This window comes from Cajanus cajan, chromosome 11 (assembly GCF_000230855.2).
Source record: "Cajanus cajan strain Asha chromosome 11, NIPB_CcT2T_4, whole genome shotgun sequence".
NCBI lineage: Eukaryota > Viridiplantae > Streptophyta > Magnoliopsida > Fabales > Fabaceae > Cajanus > Cajanus cajan.
Window position 1 is genome coordinate 22,417,139 of NC_138527.1, and position 20,485 is coordinate 22,437,623.

Consider the following 20,485-nt stretch of genomic DNA (forward strand, 5'->3'; position numbering starts at 1 on the left):
TTGATGTTATATATTTGGTATGGAATGTGGCATGATTATGGAAAAGATTACATGTAATTATGGAATATGCTTATGTGTGTTTGGTTCGGAAAGCTAATAGGACTTAGAGGAATAAGGTTATGATATGGATTGGGAGATCTCTTGGTGAGATCTGGATATAATCCTTGGGAAAACATGGAATTTGGGGGTTCCATGGTGAGGATCCTAATATGGAACTTTTCCAAAGATTATATAATAAACCAATTTAGATGTTAGGTGGATTCTAAAGTACTCCTCTAAGCATTCTATTTGCTACCGGTATGAGGGCAAGGTCGAGTCATACTGATGGATGAAGTGGCTAGAATCACCAGGGTTACGTGACGACGTAATCCAACTGTGTATTTTCCATGAGAGGTTAGGTGTGTGACATGGGCAGGTGACATGTTCACAAACTCAACACTTGGGTTGGATGTGTTGATGCCAACATTTGGTTTGGATGTGTTGGCTACTTCATGGGATTATACAATGGTGTGACTTTGGTTTGGATATGGAATATGTATGCATTTGGTATGGATTGTATACATTGGTTATGGATTCTTTATTATTATAGAATATATATGTATGCATTGGTATGGATGTGTATACATTAGATTTTGAATTTGTTTATATTGGCATGGAGATGGGCATGTAATAATGTTGTCATTCCTTTGGTATGGATAAATGTCGATGATTAATATTTGGTTTGATGATATTTCATTTATATGTGTTATGGTTGGTTTTATACATGTTAACCCTTATATTTTCATGATGTGGACTGTGATGATCTCACTATGTGGGGGAGAAGATCAGGTGTGAGACTTTGGGATGACAAGGAGTCTTTTGGTAACTTCTTTGAGAAGTGACTAGATCTAGAGCTTGACCAGCACCTAGGGTGTCTTATTTTGATGTTTTCATGATGTTGTAACTATATTATCTTCTTGGATGACTGTATAACCTTACTAGTGATAACTCTTTTATAAAATCACGTTTTATATGATAAAAATAATTTATACATTTTAAGTTATTTTTACTCTAAGGTAGCTGACATTTACTCTTTTTTCTTTTTATATTATTATTTATTTTGAGTTGTTGGGTTGGTGATAACTTCCTATGCTATTATAATATTGTCCTTGCTATTCCTATGGGTATGAAACTGCTCTGATTAGGATGCACCAGTTGCTCCATAACTTGGTTGAGTCGGTGGGCTAAAACCTTGATGAGGACCTTGTAAGAAACATTGCAAAGCCCAATTGGTCGCATATGATTCAACTAGGCAACATTGTCCAACTTTGGGATTAAGATAATGAACATGTCATTTATATGAGCAACTCTAGTTGGATTATCTTTAATGTCATGAATTAGCTAACACAAAGTAGTCTCGATAATATGCCATTGGGTTTGGTAGAATATGGCTTGGAGACCATCTGGACCTGGGGCTTTGAAATTGCCCATGAGAAATGAGAGATAAATAATTCTATATAATTGGTGACATATTAAATACAAATTAATGACTCGTTTGATAGATAAATAGAGTGAAAAGAAATATGTGATAAATAAAATGGAGAGAGATCGAAAAGAGATAAATAGGCGAATAAAAATAAAGTAGAAATTTAATTAAAGAGAAATAAGAAAAAATATAGAAAAGAAAAATAAATAAAACAAAATAATCTTATAATCATTCATATGATAAAAATTAATTTTGCGTAAATTATATATATATATATATATATATATATATATATTATATTTGTTATCATTTAGGACTATTCTTTGATGAAACATTTTTAAATTTTTAAAAAATTTCTTATATACTCCAAATTTTTATTTATCTTATTAATTTTTGGGTCAAATTTTTATATTTTTATAAATAAATTAATAATTAAAAATATTCTTTTGAGAGAGTAGAGGAATAAAAGTGTGAGAAAAAACCTTGTCCTCTCTCCCTCTTCTGTTTTCTGGGCTATTTCAACTTGAATTTGTGAAAAAAATTTATAGACAAGGATCCACATGTGCAAATTTCTCCTTTGATGAATCTCCCACTAAACAAACAACACAACTTATTTGAATGATAATATTTCTTCTGTCCCTATGCTATTTCTTGGATATTTGGTAAACAAACGTAACGTCAAAAATACAATAATTTTGACATTTTATTTAATGATAATTCATTCAATCATTATATCATAACATATATAATTTATCTCAATTAAACCTAAAAAAATATATTTTGACAATGACTCTAATTTCAAATATTTTTAATATTATATATTTTATAAACATTACATGCATGTAAAAACATCATTTTAATATAGTCTAGTGTTTCAAATAAGATATTAATTTGTTTTGTTAGTATTTATTTTAATATTTTCAATTTGAAAAGTAAGTCAATATCAATAATATCAAATTAATGTTTATTTAAAATTAATATAATATTTCATTTTTCAAGTTATTCTTTTTTAAAATTTTCGTTTATTGAGATTCATGTAAAAAAATTAAATTGATTTCATATTTTAGTATTTGTTAAAATAAGTTGAGTAAAACAAAATAAATAAATTTAATATATAAAATATATCATTTCATAATTTAAATTAAAAATTATTTTTTAATAATATAAAAAAAATTATGAAGGGCTTAAGGCCTCACTCACCTTGCCACCACCAATATTGTAAACAACAAAACTCATTTCCACTCCAAAATTTCCTCTCATTGTCCTCTCCTTCCATTTCTAACCTATCAAACATACTTAATGCTTGATTTGGAGAAGGTGGAAGAATCGAAGGGAATGAGAGATAAGTGAGCATTGATTTGATAGAATATATATCAAAAAAATAGTATAGAATTTGTAATTATTTGATAAAATGAAATTAAGTGAGAAATAAAGAGAAATTGATATTTTAAAATTGTATTTTATATAGTTATAATTTTATGTAAAAATATATGATTTAGACAATTACATCTTTACTCTTTACTAACTATTTTAAAATATACATTTAGACAATATTGTAGGCATTTTTTTTTTTGAAAAATTCCTCACAAACCCATGCATAAGAATGAAATTAAATCTACATGAACTCTAGCACAATTTTCTCACAAATCTACTTAAATCATCTCTTTTAAACACACTTTTTCTAATTCCTTCATAATTTTTTTTTATCTTTTTTCTTTATTTCCTACTAAATTACCTCTCTCAAACAAGTGTCGACTTTAGGATTTTATCCTTTTCAATTTCCAAATGTCGAGTTTGTCAACAATAAAGGAGTTTTCCTCCATGACATAGAAGCCTGATTGGTAGTCTTGTGATATATTTTGCCATTTGATTGAATGATTTTACACACCAAAAGCAACACTGAAAATCATAACAACATATTAGCAATATCTTCTTCCAAAATTAAGATTTCAAGACCCAATGCATCATTTTTTGCAAACTCATTTGTTGCAACTGAAGTATTTTCGAGACAAAACAGCTAGCAATTACAAAAAACTCAAATTAATTGCTTCGTCCATTATGCTAGGTGAAATTAAAATTGTTCAATCTTTTAGATAGTGGAATATTATAAATGTGGTTTAATTGTCTTTATTCGTCTAATATTATAATCATATAATTTTGATTTTTAAGATTTTAATTGAATAATTTTAATTATTCAAATATTATAATTATATAATTTTGGTCTCCTAAATTTTAATTAAGTAATTTAATTTTTTAAGTTTTACAATTATATAATTTTAGTCATTCAAATATCATAATAATGCAATTTTTGACCTATTTAAATTACATATATTATAACTAAAATTACATAATTATGATATTTAAAAGACTAAAATTATTCAATTAAAATTTTAAAAATTAAAATTACTCAATTAATGTACTTCATAGACCAAAATCACATTTAAAGCCTATAAATTTTTCTTGGTATAATAGTCAGAGTTGTTTCGTTTAAAAGAGAGGTATTCAATCTCATTACAATTTAAAACACTTAAAAAAAAAGGCTAATTAAAAAAATTAATTAATATTACTTATTATCAATAAGATGCACCTACTCAACAACAAAATATGGCAATAGGAGAGATCACACATGCACTTCATCAAAATATGGCAAACTGAACTACAAAATCCACATCACACCAAAAAGAAAACCTAGCCCAAACACATAGCTACCCGAGCATATTCAAAAAAGCATACATGAAAAACAGAATTAGGACGAAAATGGGTCATAACCTCCTTTGACCATTTTCTCGAGTGGCCCAAACAAAGGTTGCGGCAAATGATCCCATTCATACCAATCCCAACCATCACACTTGTGAGGCTCTAGATTTTGTGGCTCTTGCTCTTCTTTTGGGGCATCCACGCCCACAATTACTCTCATGAAAATGGTCACATAGTGGCACTTTTTAGGCTGATCCAACATCACGTTGTTCGTTACAGTCAGAAACTCTGCGTTCCTTATCTCCAACCCTGTTTCCTCTTTCACTTCTCTAGCTGCACATTCCTCAAAACTCTCCCCTGCAAAACTAAAAACACCCCTCAACCATTTTCTTAATTTTTGTGCATAATCTTAAACGACAATAAAAAAAAAACAGAGGGAGTATACGTTTTTAATGCTCTGTTCAATTATAAGAGGTGTCAAAGCTTATATCACAGCAACTCTTACACGAATCAAATAGTAATAATGACTTGAGTTATTTTTACTGTATATGCTTTCATTTAGGGTGGATCTTTCTGTATAAGTTATTGTTTTAAATTCTAGTTATCAACTCTTAGACAACTTTCTCTCGATAACATTGGGTTGATGACACATCTTATGCTTCAATTCAATGTCTTGTTTTTCAATTCAATGTCATTTTTGCTTGTCAAGAAACAAAAATTAGGGGAGTTGGAATCAACACCGTTTTATTCTTTTTTTCCCCCTTTATGTATAATAAGATTAAACTATCCGTGATGCAAATTACTTCGCCATGTATTTTATTTTATTATATCTAATATTATCACATCACATTTAAGTAATTCATAGACAACATACTACATTTTTTCTCTAATAGTATAATTTTAAACGATCCTTACTAAATCTTTTTCTAGATATGATTTCTCGTTTTTATTTTTCTTTTTCTCGATTTAATGGTGTAAAAATAACTTTTTATTTATAAGCTATCATATCTTACATGCTCCTAATTACTTTTATAAAAAAAAGTCACACATTTTTTTATTAAATCTAAACAAATTTCAACTACTTTTATTTTATTTAATAACTTTTTTAAATATTTTTTTTTCAACACATGACTTTTTAGTTACACTACTTTTATGCATTTATGAAAGATAATTAAGGAACCGTATTAAGGAATAGTAAAATATAATGCACTAAGTTGATTTCTTAACATGTGTGAAACAATTTTTTTTTCCTTATAAAAAACAAGAGTAAGATATAAAACTTAAAATTAAGATACTTTTATGCTAGGTAAACCAACTTTAATAGGGAAAAAAAGATATAATTGCTTAAACAAAAATACACATAAGATACTAACTTTATTGACTATTCTTCATCAATGTGTCAACTCTAGTAATTACCTTTTTATTTTCTTTAAACTTTAGAGAGAAAAAAATTATACATTGACAATATAAATATTATCCCCAATCATAAATTATTACATACAATCTTTTTATTTTTAATTTTAGAATTTTATCTCCCGATGACATGTTCATCCATGTCATTAAATAAATGACATAACAATTAAAATTTAATAATATTTAGATTAAATTTAATTTTTATTTTTTATTTTTATCTCATAAAAATAATAATAACATAATTATTATAATTTAACCTAAATATTATTAAATAATAATCTTGTCAATTTGCTTAACATTGAATCAAAACTAATGTTACACTATTAACAATAAATGGACAACATTTAAAATGAGAGAATAAAATTATAAAATTAAGAATAGAATACCAAAATTGTGAATTAGATATTATAAAGAAAATAAAATTACAATTTAGCCTTAAAAAAATTATATATATATATATATATATGATTATAATTATACCGGTATAACTTTTACTAAGTATTACACCACTCAATAACTTTATATTAAATGTAAATTTTATAAATCTAACCGTTAGATTAAAAGTTCATATCACTTTATATGTGTATAACAAATTTTGTTAAAATTGAACAACAACTTGAAAGTAATCAAAGTGCTCATATTTTAATATATTTTAAAATAAATATATTACGTTAATTTTGTTTTATAAGAATAAAATATCAAATTATCTTGGATTAATATATATATAATTAAATTTACAAAATTTATATTTAATATAAAATTATTGAGCGGTGTAACACTTAATAAAAAATATACCAATATTATTATAACCCCTCTTATATATATATATATATATAAATAAAATGACACATTCTTTTAACATTTTTCATTTTAATGACTCTCATATCTAAACTGGTATTTATTTTTTATTTTTTTATTTTTTTCTGAATAACTAAACTAGTAAGCAGTAACCAACCACTAAGACGGCGAATGGATTGAAAAGGAAACGATAGAAAACCACATCGAAAAAATGGAACAAACAGAAAATAATACTCTACTCCCCTTTTTCAAAAAATTGTGAAAATCATCCTTCGAAATTTAAAATATTAATATTTTTTTAATAAATTTGTTATAAAATAATTATTTAATTTAATATTTTATAATTTAAATTATTATTTTATATATTCGGACAAATTTTTAGACAAATTTTTTGAGGATCTATCATTTTTCTTTTCAAAATATTTGTCGGAAATCGTAATCATAAATATAATTATAATCACAATAATAATAAAATAAATAAATAAAAGGGAGAGGGAGAGGGAGAGGGAGATACCGAATTCGAGGTGGCCGCCAGGGAGAGCAAAGGTGGCATTGCCAACGGAGGCGCGACGGCGGCCGAGGAGCACCGATCTGCCCTTCAAGAGGAAAACGACGACCGCCACCCGCGGCTCCGGCGTCAGGTCTCCTTTGTTGTGTTCCATTTGAGGTCTCTGTTGCCTCACTTCTGAGTTCTCACTACTCTCTTTCTCTTTATATAACTTCTGCAGTCTTCATTCTCTCCAATTGTTAGACGACACGTGGCGTTTTGATTTTCTCGGAATGTGAACCTCCTTGGGCTCCAAGCATTTTATTTTAAATGCAAAAAAGTTAGTGTTTGACTGACTCCTTCACTACGGTATTCTGGTTAGATATTTGTCAAAAAAATATTTAAAAGGGTAATTATTATTTGAAAAATTAACCTAAGTATATTTTAATGTTAAGAATATCAATAGTCTATTTGGATATGATGTGAAAGAGTTTTGGAGAAGTTTTTTTTTTATTGAATTTGCTTTAATAAATAAAGAATTTGTTTGTATACAGATTAGAAGAGTTTGAAAATAAATAACTACTAGAAGTAAATAATATATTTAAGTGGATGTGAATGAATTTGTGTGGATTTAATAAAAGTTATGCTTGTTAAGGATTATTTTAAGTTGATTAAAGATAAATACTTGTGGATTTCATGATGAAATCAATTACTATATATAAAGGAGTCATTTGTGTTAAATTATATTTTAGTTCACTAATAGTTACAAAATTAACCTTTGTTCTTTTGTTTCTAATCAAGTAAGCTCCAAAAGGTATCTTGAAAAGCTTGAGCATTTGGGCATGTTGTTCGCCTTTTTTTATTTATTTTTTATTGTGAAGGTGTGATAGGATTCAAGTTGATGAGAGCTATAAGGTTACACTAGTATTACTAAATAAAGAAAAGCTAATTCAGGAAAATGATATTCTCTGCCCGTTCAATTAACCCGAGCGTACATATATAGGTGCTTAGAAAATATCTAATGGACACTAGTCTTGTGAGATCAAGGGCTGGAAATTATTCTAAAAAAACAACTGAAACAACAAAAGGAACAATTGGGCCAGTGTATCCATTAAATATAGTCTCTCATCCAAGTTGGTGATTTAATGTATCTTTTGGGCTTATCATTACCGCCCGGTCGACAATGAACCTTGTCCTCAAGGTCCACAATGGCCATATCATGATGTGGCGGCAACTGGTTGGTGGAAGTATGGAAGTTACGGATCACGGTTGCAGGGAGTGGTGAGGATGAATTTGTGTTTGTTGGGAGTGGCCTAGATGAAACCGCAACACTCGTGGGGTTAAGTGTGGACACGTGCGTGCTTGCAGAAGTCGAAGTGACCTTAGTGGGGTTAGGTGGGAGTGAGGAATTTAGACTTGTGGGATTCAAATTGGATAGCTCAGATTGGGAGAGAGGTTGATAGGGTGATGGGGCAGCATCTGAAAATGCAATATTGGGAAGGAAAGTGTCATTTGGATTGGTATGTGAGTTAAGCGGAGGGAAGAGGTCACTAGGAAGGTTTAGGGGCGACAATGGAAGAGAAGGTCCCCGATAGGGCCTAAGCTTGGAAATATGAACCACAGGATCGATTTTGGTTGTCTCTGGAAGTGCCAAATCATAGGCCACCAAACCAATGCGACGACGAACCTGGAAGGGGCCAAAAAAAGGACAGCCAAGTTTGTTCGATGATCGACGAGACAATGTGGTTTGCCGGTACGGTTGGAGCCGGAGAAGGACCCAGTCACCAACTTCAAAGGTAAGGTCTTTGCGACCTAGGTCGGCGAGAGCTTTCATTCGTTGATGACTGCGAAATAGGTTAGCTTTAACTATCTTGACAATATGCTTGTGTTCTCTGATAATCGCAGTCAATGTTGTTGAGCTTAGGAGAGCTTGAAGCTTAAAGAAGTTTTGATGATCACAACATGTGTGTACAACAACACCTTGGAAGAACAACTTGGATGCACAAAAACAAAGTCAAGAAAATGTTGGTCCCTACGGTTAGAATCTAGAAGGGGGGGTTGAATAGATTCTATGTTATTTTTCCTTTTCTTCTTTGCTTTCTAAATCTTTACCAAACAAATCTTGATTTAAAACAAACCTTTAAACAAAAAAGGTAATTCAGAGTTATAAATGCACAGCTTATCCAACAAGATTTGAATAACAAGATATGTAAAGATTGAATTTATCAATTACCAAGAATCTTTAAAGTTCAGTTTCTGCAGATAATGTTTTTCTTCATACAACATTAATCAAGAAACTTATACAGAATGTAAAGAGTGTAAGAGTTAAGAAAATCATGCACCAAGATATATACTGGTTCAGCCATCCAAAGGCCTACATCCAGTTTCAGATTTAGATACACCTCTAAATCCAGTCAAATCCACTATTGATATTCTTTACATGCACCCTGCACAAGCAATATCCAATCAATGAATTTAACAAGCAAATCTTGACACCTACAAGATTAACAAACCATTTCTTGACTCCACAAGAAACATATAACCCAAGAATATTGATCCCACAATATCCTACTTGAGAAAAACCTATCTCAAGATTTCTCTTTACACAACTCTTCCAGAGATTCTCTAATCTCAAGAGTTAAAACCATTCAAACAATAACAAAAGATCAGAAACGAGTACACCTGTTCGTGTAGATATGATCTTCAACAACGTAAACCAGTTTAGAATGAATTTTCTATATGAACTTCATCTTCTTGAATTGATCTTGCACACTTCTTTTTCCAAAAGTTGATTTTCAGCAGATATGTTCTTTCTTTCTTTTTCAGAAAATCTTTTTCTCTTTTGCAGTAATGTGTATTCAAAAAAAATTTTCTTGTTCGTGTAAGTATCTCTCTTTTTTCTGTGTGTGAAAATTCTCTTTTAAAAGCTTCAGTTTTAATCTTATTTAAAGATAATTTTCATGTGCAAGGAAACAGTTATTTCAGTTATATTCATAACAGAGATAATCTATTACCTGTGATGGTAATCTATTACCACGAGTTAGAATAACTGAACTAATTGTTTCAGCTCCTGTTTTAATCTATTACCTAACATGGTAATCGATTAACACGATGCCAAAATAACACAAAACTCACATTTGGAACAGAGGTAATCGATTACTTTAAAGAGGTAATCGATTAACACGATCCTTTTTCCTCTTGAAATCATCAGAATCAGTTTGGTAATCTATTACCACACATGGTAATCGATTATTCCAGTATCAATCAGTTTTTCAACATGAGTCAGGTAATCTATTACCAGTTCAGGTAATCTATTCCTTAACTCAGAAAATTTCTGATGTTTTCAAGTTTTCATTTAAAGTCTCAAACACTCAGTAAATTAATACTTCATGTTCTCAACAATGAATGAAATAAGAAAAATGAGTATTATGATATTTTCACCTTCATGTTAATTACTAATTTTTAACACATAACAAACAAACACATACAAGCCTAATCTTTTAAACAATCAATACATTATCCTTTTGACATAGGCTTAAAATAAAAAGCAACATGAGCAAAACATCAAAACTAAAACTTCTAGGGAACATCTTCCAGATGTAGATTCTTCAATCTTCAACAGAAAATGCTATGTAATAGAGTTTAGAAAATAAAGTGTTTTGAATGAGTTTTTATGTTGTGTGTGCTTAGTATGCTTTGTGCATAAGCAAAATCTATATCTGAGCTAAGTAGAGAGTATATGATGATGAGTTAAAAGGTTGGAAATTTATTTTGAGACTTAAAATGAAGTTTTAAAAACTAACTCAAAATAATCGATTATCGTTAAATATAATTGATTATTCCAGCAACAGGCAAAATGGGATGCCTTGCTGCAATAATCGATTATTTGCCAAAATAATCGATTATCCCAGGAACAACTCTCTGGAATAATCGATTATCCAGCAAAATAATCGATTATATTGTTCTTGGTTGATTTCCAGAAAACCTGAAGAACAAAATAATCGATTATTCTTTAAAATAATTGATTATCTGCGTCTAAGACTTTTATAAATAGTTTGAACTTTGAGAAACTTCAGAAAAGAGTTAGAACTGATAATCAAATTGAGATAAGCGTTTTTGTGGAGTCTTTGTGACTATCTTGGAGAGTTTTCTTTGTGAAATCCAAGAGTAAAAACGTTTGTGAAAAACTTTGTCAGAAGATCATCATCATCATCATATCTTGAAAGGGGAAGATTAAGATTTGCTTCAAGAATTCCAGGTGAATTCGTTCCTTTATTCTGTGTGAATACTTGTAAAATCTTGAGAAGGGTTTCTCAAGTGGTAAGGTTTCTTGTAGTGGGTTTCTACAAGGGGTGTTTTCTTGGGGTCAAGAAAGTGGTTATCTTTAGTGGTGAAGTATATGCATGTGTGTGTGCTTGTAAACCTTCTTACTTAAGATAGTGGAACAAATCTTAATCAGGTGTTGATTAAGGACTGGATGTAGGTCACATGTGGAGTGGCTGAACCAGTATAAAAGACTTGTGCAATCTTCTTCTACCTTTATCTTTTACTTTGAGTAATTTCTTGGTTGGACATTAAAGAAGATAATTATTGATTAACAAGTGTGTATGAATATTGTTGGTTTAAATCTGAATTAGAGCATTACATTTGAACCTCATTATTTTGTAATCAAGAGAGCATATTGCATTCATACTTTCATAACAAGTCCTTAGAAGAGTTTCATTTGAAAATTCAGTCTTAGAAAAGTTTAAGTGAAATAAAGATCCTAAATACTTTGATAAATTTTTAAAGGGTTATTGAATCCAATTCACCCCTCCCTCTTGGATTGTGCCATTCTTTTCTAACAATTAGTATCTAGAGCAAGGTTCTTGAGAGTTATTCAAGATTTCAAAAATGGCCAATAACAACCTACCCTATGGTGAGGGTGTGTTTATTCATAGACCTCCTGTTTTCAATGGTGAAAACTATGTCTACTGGAAAATTAGGATGAGAATTTTCATTGAAGCTATTGATATTGCTGTATGGGATGCTATAGAAAATGGACCTTATATCCCTATGAAAAAAGATGGTGATGAGCTAAAGGAAAAACATTGGAGTGAATGGAGTGATGAGGAAAAGAAAAGAGCCCAACATGATAAGAGAGCCAAAAACATCATAACATCTGCATTGTCTATTGATGAATTTTTTAGAATTTCACAATGCATATCTGCTAAAGAAATGTGGGATACTTTGCAAGTCACTCATGAAGGAACAAGTGATGTAAAGAGATCAAGAAAGCATACTCTCATTAGAGAATATGAGCTGTTTAGAATGCAAAATGGTTAATCTATTTCTGATTTTCAAAAGAGATTTACACACTTGATAAATCACCTTGTTGTCCTTGGCAGGAAATTTGAGAAAGAAGAGCTGAATTTAAAAGTGCTGCAATGCTTGGACAGATCATGGCAAGCAAAGGTGACAGCCATTGAAGAATCAAATGATTTGACCTCCTTGACATTAGCTACTCTCTTTGGAAAGCTAAGAGAGCATGAGCAAAAGCTGCACATATTTGATGAACATGATCAGCAGGACAAGAAAGGCAAAGGTGTGTCATTGAAAGCTTTGAAATCTGCCAAAGGAAAAGAGGTGTGTGAAGAAACAAGCTCCGATGATTCCGAAATCGAGAACTTCAATCTGCTGGTAAAGAAGTTCAGAAAATTCATAAGAAGAAAGAAGAATTCCCCCTACAAATTCAATAAAAAGACAAACAAGAAAGAGGAAGCAAGCACATCCTCCTTCAATTGCTTTGAATGTGGAAAATCGGGACACATGAAAGCTGAGTGTCCAAACCTCTTGAAGAAGCAACAAGAGGAGAAGAAAAGCAAGAGAAATGGAAAAGGGAAGAAAGCCTACATTGCTTGGGAAGATAATGACTCAAGCACATCAAGTGATGAATCCAAATGTGAGGAGAACAACTTGTGCTTGATGGCTAGAACTGACCAAGACACAATTGTAAGTGACTCTGACCTTGAATCAAATCTGGATTATGACCAACTCCAAGAAGCTTTTATACAAATTCATAAAGAAGCTGTAAAATTGGATGCATTGAATTCAAAGCTGAAAAACAAGCTGAAATGGTATGAAAATGCTTTAATTAAAGCTGAACAAGAGCTTGAGGATTTGAAACATGAGCATGAAAATCTTCAAACTATGTTTAACTTTAGTGAAGCCCATTGTGAAAACTCCACTTCCTCAAAAGATGTTTGTGAACATTGCAAAATTTTTGAAAAAGAAAATGCTGATTTAAAATCCACTCTTGCAAAGTTCACAAATGGAAATGCAAACTTAAACATTCTTTTGGGAAAACAAAGAAACACTTTTGATAGGAGTGGACTTGGTTTTAATCCAAGCATGAGCATGCCATTTAAGTCAAAGAAAGAAGCTTTTGTGAAAAACCAAAACTTTAGAAAATTCAAAAGCAATTTCTCTAGACAAACAACTTGTTTTTATTGCTGCAAAAAAGGCCTTACAATTAGGAACTGTTATTCTAGGAAATATGGAGTTCCAAATGGAGAGATGGTTTGGGTTGAAAAGAGTCAAAGGCTGAGAACTAACCTACAAGGACCCTTCACATGTGTACCTAAATTTTTCCTCTGAATCTTTGTTGTAGGAATGCTTGAGGGCCAAAAATCTTCTGTGGTATCTTGATAATGGCTGCTCAAGGCATATGACTGGGGATCCTTCAAAATTCTCAAGTCTGAAATTGAAGAATGAAGGTATGTTACCTATGGTGACAACAACAAAGGGAAAATTCTTGGCCATGGTAATGTTGGTAATTCCTCCTCTCAAATATTGATTGAGAATGTATTGCTTGTTGATGGTTTGAAACATAATTTGCTGAGTATAAGTCAACTAAGTGATAAAGGTTTTAAAATTGAATTTGATAATACATGTTGCTTGATATGTGATAAAAAGAGTAAAGAAATCAGATTCATAGGAAAAAGAATTGACAATATATACATGTTTGACTTAGAAAACTCTATAGCAATTTCAAACACTAAGTGCCTAATAACTCAAGAAGAAAACATATGGCTTTGGCATAGGAGAGATGCACATATTCATATGGATCATTTGAATAAGCTGAGTAGGAAAGAATTAGTGATTGGTCTACCTAAACTCAAGTTTGGTAAGGACAAACTATGTGATGCTTGTCAAAAGGGCAAGCAAGTGAAGGCTAGCTTTAAAAGCAAAAATCAGATTTCCACAACTAGACCTTTGCAATTAATTCACATGGATTTGTTTGGTCCTTCAAGAACCATGAGCTTAGGCGGAAACTACTATGGCTTAGTGATTGTTGATGACTACTCAAGATACACATGGGTTATGTTTCTTGCAAACAAAAATGATGCTTTTAATGCCTTTAGAAAATTTGCCAAGCTTGTTCAAAATGAGAAGTGTTCAAACATCACCTCTATAAGAAGTGATCATGGAGGTGAGTTTCAAAACATAATGTTTCAAAAATTCTGTGAGGAACATGGTATAAACCATAATTTCTCAACACCTAGGACACCTCAACAAAATGGGGTTGTTGAGAGGAAAAATAGGTCCTTAGAAGAACTTGCTAGAACAATGTTGAATGAAACAAACTTTCCAAAATATTTTTGGGCTGATGCTATTAACACAGCTTGTCATGTGTTAAACAAAGTTCTGATTCGGCCTATATTAAAGAAAACACCCTATGAAATTTACAATGGAAGGAAGCCTAACATTTCATACTTTAGAGTGTTTGGGTGTAAGTGCTATGTGCTGAATAATGGGAAAAAGCAACTTGGAAAGTTTGATGCAAAGGCTAATGAGTCAATCTTTCTAGGATACTCTACAAATAGTAAAGCTTATAGAATCTATAATAAGAGAACTCTAGTTGTAGAAGAATCTGTCCATGTGGTATTTGATGAGTCTAATAAACAAGAAACAAGGCAAACTGAAATTGAAGATTTAAATGAGTTGCTTGATCAATCCTTATTAGAGAATGAACCAAATGAAGTGTCTAAGGAGAGTGAATCACATGAGAAAGCAAGGGAAACATGTGAACAATTGCCCAAAGAGTGGAAGACTTCTAGAGACTTATCAATGGATAACATAATTGGAAATATTGGTAAGGGAGTTTCAACTAGGAGTTCTATTAAAAATATTTGCAACACTATGGCATTTGTGTCACAAGTTGAACCTAAGAGCATTGATGAAGCACTAAAAGATGAGCATTGGTTAATGGCCATGCAAGAGGAACTAAATCAGTTTGAAAGAAATGAAGTTTGGGATTTAGTGCCATTACCAAAAGATTATCCTATTATTGGAACCAAGTGGGTTTTTAGAAATAAGCTTGATGAATCTGGGATAATTCTAAGAAATAAGGCAAGACTAGTGGCTAAGGGGTATAATCAAGAAGAGGGAATTGACTATGATGAGACTTTCGCCCCTATAGCAAGGATAGAAGCCATTAGATTACTTCTTGCTTATTCTTCTATAAAGAATTTCAAGCTTTATCAAATGGATGTTAAAAGTGCTTTCCTCAATGGGTTAATACAAGAGGAAGTATATGTTGAACAACCACCTGGCTTTGTGGACTTTAAGAATCCTAATCATGTGTACAAGCTTAAAAAGGCACTCTATGGCTTGAAGCAAGCTCCAAGATCATGGTATGACAGGTTGAGCAAATTTTTGATTGAGAATGACTATGAAAGAGGAAAGGTGGATAATACATTGTTTGTCAAGAAGTTTGAAAATGATACAATGTATGTACAAATATATGTGGATGATATTGTGTTTGGATCCACAAATACTTCTCTTTGTAAAGAATTTGCTAAAACTATGCAAGGAGAATTTGAGATGTCAATGATGGGAGAGCTCACATTCTTTTTGGGTTTGCAAATCAAACAAATGCATGATGGAATATTCATAAGTCAAAGCAAGTATTGCAATGAACTTCTGAAAAAGTTTGGTATGGAAGGGTGCAAGGAGGTTGCCACACCTATATCAAACAATTGCAATCTTGACTTAGATGAGAAAGGAATTGTTGTTGATAGTTCAAAGTATAGAGACATTATTGGATCACTCTTGTACTTGACAGCAAGTAGGCCTGATATAATGTTTGATGTGTGCCTATGTGCAAGATTTCAGGCTAATCCTAAAGAATCTCATATGAAGAGTGTAAAGAGAATCCTTAAGTATTTAAAAGGTACAACCAATGTGGGGTTGTGGTATCCAAAGGGAGTCTCACTAAGTCTGATGGGCTACTCAGATTCAGACTATGCTGGGTGTAGACTAGATAGAAAGAGCACAAGTGGAACTTGTCACTTACTAGGTAGTGCACCTGTTTCATGGCATGGCAAAAAGCAAGCTTGTGTTGCCTTGAGTACAACTGAGGCTGAGTATATAGCTGCTGGAAGTTGTTGTGCTCAAATTCTTTGGATGAAACAACAATTAAGAGATTATGGAGTTGAGCTGAACAAAATTCCTTTGAGGTGTGACAATACTAGTGCAATAAATTTGACCAAGAATCCAATTTTGCACTCTAGGACAAAACATATTGAGATAAGACACCACTTTTTGAGAGATCATGTTCAAAGGAATGATTGTGTTGTAGAGTTTGTAGAAACTAGCAGACAACTAGCTGATATTTTTACAAAACCTCTACCAAGGGAAAGATTCAACCAATTGAGAATTGAATTAGGAATAATCAATGAATCATGTTTGAATTGATTATGCTTTGAGAGTGAAAGTTAGAGATGTTTAGTATTTAAGTGGCAAATTAGACTTGGTGTAATTTGAAGTGTTAAAATTTCTGAGAAACAAAACTTCTCTGGAATAATCGATTATCTTAAAATATAATCGATTATCTTAAGAAAACCCATGAAAATAATCGATTATTTGGGTAATAATCAATTATCTGGAACATGAAGAATTCAAAGAGCCACTGGAATAATCGATTATTCTGTAAATAATCGATTATCTGGTAAGAAGAATCTAAAGAGTCACTGTTATAATCGATTATCTTGGGTAATAATCGATTATCTGAGTAGTGGAATCTGAAAGGCCACTGGAATAATCGATTATTCTATAAATAATCGATTATCTGGGCTGTGTTAGGAGAAGATACTCTCTGTAATAATCGATTATCTTGAAAATAATCGATTATCCATATCAGATTGCGTTTTTAAGGGGATTTTGTTGATGCAAATAATCGATTATCTAGGCGGTTTTTGAAATTCCTAAAACATTTAAACGGTTAAATACGCGCCAAACCCTTGGAACCTCCTATAACTCCCACTCAGAAGCTGTTAGGGCGTAAACCTTCTCTTCTCTCATTTTCTCTCATTCTCTCTCAAACCCACAAACGCTAACCCTCTCAAAACCTCTCAAATCTCTCATTTTCTTCATCTTCTTCAATACCCACTCATGGCATCTTCATCAAAGAGACCAAAGAAGCTTGAAGTGAGGGGGAGCAAACATCCTCTACCCTCTGGGCAACTGATTACAAAATGGTTTGCTGATGAGAAGGCTCAAGAGTACTATTTTGAGTGGTACGCCGGGCGGAGAATCATTCCTCCGAAGACTCTTAAGCTTGAATGGTTTAAGAATGAGGGTTTTAGTTTTCCAACCCTTCTGGAGCACCAAGAACTGGGCAAGTTTTTGGAAATGGAGGGTCCCTAGTATCCTGAGTTAATCAGGTTATTTCTCTGTTTCGCCTCGAGTAACGACGGTATTATGCAATCGATGGTGAAAGGAAAGCTGATTAAGTTGGACGGGCCAACGTTGAAGGCTGCTACGGGGCTGAGCGGCACTGGACGGGAGAAACCCCAACCTTTCAATTTTGGGGATTTTGAAGAGATGATTACCTTCCGGGACTGTCAAAGGAATCCAGTGAACACCAACTATGAGAAGTTCCTAGCGGGAGGTATGAAAAAGAATTCCCGTTTAATTTCCTTCATTATTGCTTGGATGTTGAAACCTATGTTGCATAATCATGCTCAAATGTCAAGAGACGAAATTCTATTGATGCATGTTATTAAAAAGAAAATCAAGATTGATTGGGTATCAGTCGTAAATGATTGTATTTGGAAGGCAAGGCGGAAGGAAGATGGACCAATTCCGTATGCTCTATTATTGTCCAAGATTTTTGAGAATGCTGGTGTAGATTTATCTGGGGAAGAAAAATAATTTTGCATGCTTCGAACAAGATAGAGAAGTCTTCTCTACATCACATGGGGATGCTTAAACAAGAAGACAAATGGGTGTTCAAAGGAGATGTACCCCCTACCCCGGAGCCGGCAACTGATGAAGACGGTGTTCCGTCACATGATGAGGATCAGCCACCACAGGTGGAAGCTGAACTTGGTAGGGAGGCAGAGGCGGAGCCAAAACCGTTTTCACCATTTGAGCAAATTATGATAAACAAGCTGGATGCGGTGATGGAAATGTCGAGAAGACATGAATCTTTGTTTTCTGGTATTCTGGACAGATTTGATGATCTTGATCATGAAGTGAGGTTGCTCAAGACTCATCTTGGCATACCGGAGGATGAAGATTGATCGTTGTTCTGATTTTATGCTTAGTTTTAATTAGGATTTTAAATTTTGTTTTTGAACAATTAATTTCAATTTGGTTGTAATGTTTTCAATTTCTAAACATTTTAATGCTTTCTGGTGTTGAACAATTAAATTTTGATGAAATTTGGACTTTATTTTGCTGATTTCTTGTTTTGAATGTGGTATCATATTTTGTTTTGCTTGACTGATGCAAAAATGCTCTGGTTTTGAAAGCATGTGTGAATGCTCTGTTTTGAAATTTGATGAGCAAATTGAGCCTTGGTTGATGGCTGATTACAATACTTTGTTTTCAGTATAAATGATTGTCATAATTGATTCATAGTTGATGGTATCATGGTTGATGTATATGATACTCTGTTCTGTGATTGTTTAGAATTGAATGAGTTTGGATTGCTGAATCAATAATTCTGACTTGGATATTGTGATACATAGCTTGATTTGTTTTTGATAATGCCAAAGGGGGAGAAAAGGTAGTTGTGTGGTTAGTTGTTATTTTTGCAGGTATTGTGCTTGTTGTGTGTGTATTGTGCAGGTTTTGTATGTTGGAATTAAAGAAAAGATTGAAGCACGATAGCTTTGGATTGACATGATTTGAGTCATGGGCTGTCATCATCAAAAAGGGGGAGATTGTTGAGCTTTGGAGAGCTTGAAGCTTAAAGAAGTTTTGATGATCACAACATGTGTGTACAACAACACCTTGGAAGAACAACTTGGAAGAACAACTTGGATGCACAAAAACAAAGTCAAGAAAATGCTATGTAATAGAGTTTAGAAAATAAAGTGTTTTGAATGAGTTTTTATGTTGTGTGTGCTTAGTATGCTTTGTGCATAAGCAAAATCTATATCTGAGCTAAGTAGAGAGTATATGATGATGAGTGAAAAGGTTGGAAAGTTATTTTGAGACTTAAAATGAAGTTTTAAAAACTAACTCAAAATAATCGATTATCGTTAAATATAATCGATTATTCTAGCAACAGGCAAAATGGGATGCCTTGCTGCAATAATCGATTATTTGCCAAAATAATCGATTATCCCAGGAACAACTCTCTGGAATAATCGATTATCCAGCAAAATAATCGATTATATTGTTCTTGGTTGATTTCCAGAAAACTTGAAGAACAAAATAATCGATTATTCTTTAAAATAATCGATTATCTGCGTCTAAGACTTTTATAAATAGTTTGAACTTTGAGAAACTTCAGACAAGAGTTAGAACTGATAATCAAATTGAGATAAGCGTTTTTGTAGAGTCTTTGTGACTATCTTGGAGAGTTTTCTTTGTGAAATCCAAGAGTAAAAACGTTTGTGAAAAACTTTGTTAGAAGATCATCATCATCATCATATCTTGAAAGGGGAAGATTAAGATTTGCTTCAAGAATTCCAGGTGAATTCGTTCCTTTATTCTGTGTGAATACTTGTAAAATCTTGAGAAGGGTTTCTCAAGTGGTAAGGTTTCTTGTAGTGGGTTTCTACAAGGGGTGCTTTATTGGGGTCAAGAAAGTGGTTATCTTTAGTGGTGAAGTATATGCATGTGTGTGTGCTTGTAAACCTTCTTACTTAAGATAGTGGAACAAATCTTAATCAGGTGTTGATTAAGGACTGGATGTAGGTCACATGTGGAGTGGCTGAACCAGTATAAAAGACTTGTGCAATCTTCTTCTACCTTTATCTTTTACTTTGAGTAATTTCTTGGTTGGACATTAAAGAAGATAATTCTTGATTAACAAGTGTGTATGAATATTGTTGGTTTAAATCTGAATTAGAGCATTACATTTGAACCTCATTATTTTGTAATCAAGAGAGCATATTGCATTCATACTTTCATAACAAGTCCTTAGAAGAGTTTCATTTGAAAATTCAGTCTTAGAAAAGTTTAAGTGAAATAAAGATCCTAAATACTCTGATAAATTTTTAAAGGGTCATTGAATCCAATTCACCCCCCTCTTGGATTGTGCCATTCTTTTCTAACAACTGTGGTAAGGGAAGATGAGCCCAAAAGGAGATCAATGGTAGCCGGAGGGGGTCGACCATACAGGACAT

At 32.2% G+C, this 20,485-nt stretch overlaps 1 protein-coding gene across 1 annotated transcript; it reads right to left on the reverse strand.

The window, feature by feature from the left end:
• Nucleotides 1-4,009: 4,009 nt before the first annotated feature.
• On the reverse strand, nt 4,010-7,075 carry NUDX1 (nudix hydrolase 1). Its single transcript, XM_020352256.3, has 2 exons — nt 6,888-7,075; nt 4,010-4,519 (listed from the first exon to the last, which is right to left on the reverse strand). Exons 1-2 carry the CDS (start codon nt 7,033-7,035, stop codon nt 4,212-4,214), a joined length of 456 nt encoding a protein of 151 aa, XP_020207845.1. The 5' UTR covers nt 7,036-7,075; the 3' UTR covers nt 4,010-4,211.
• Between the last annotated feature and the right edge of the window lie 13,410 nt (nt 7,076-20,485).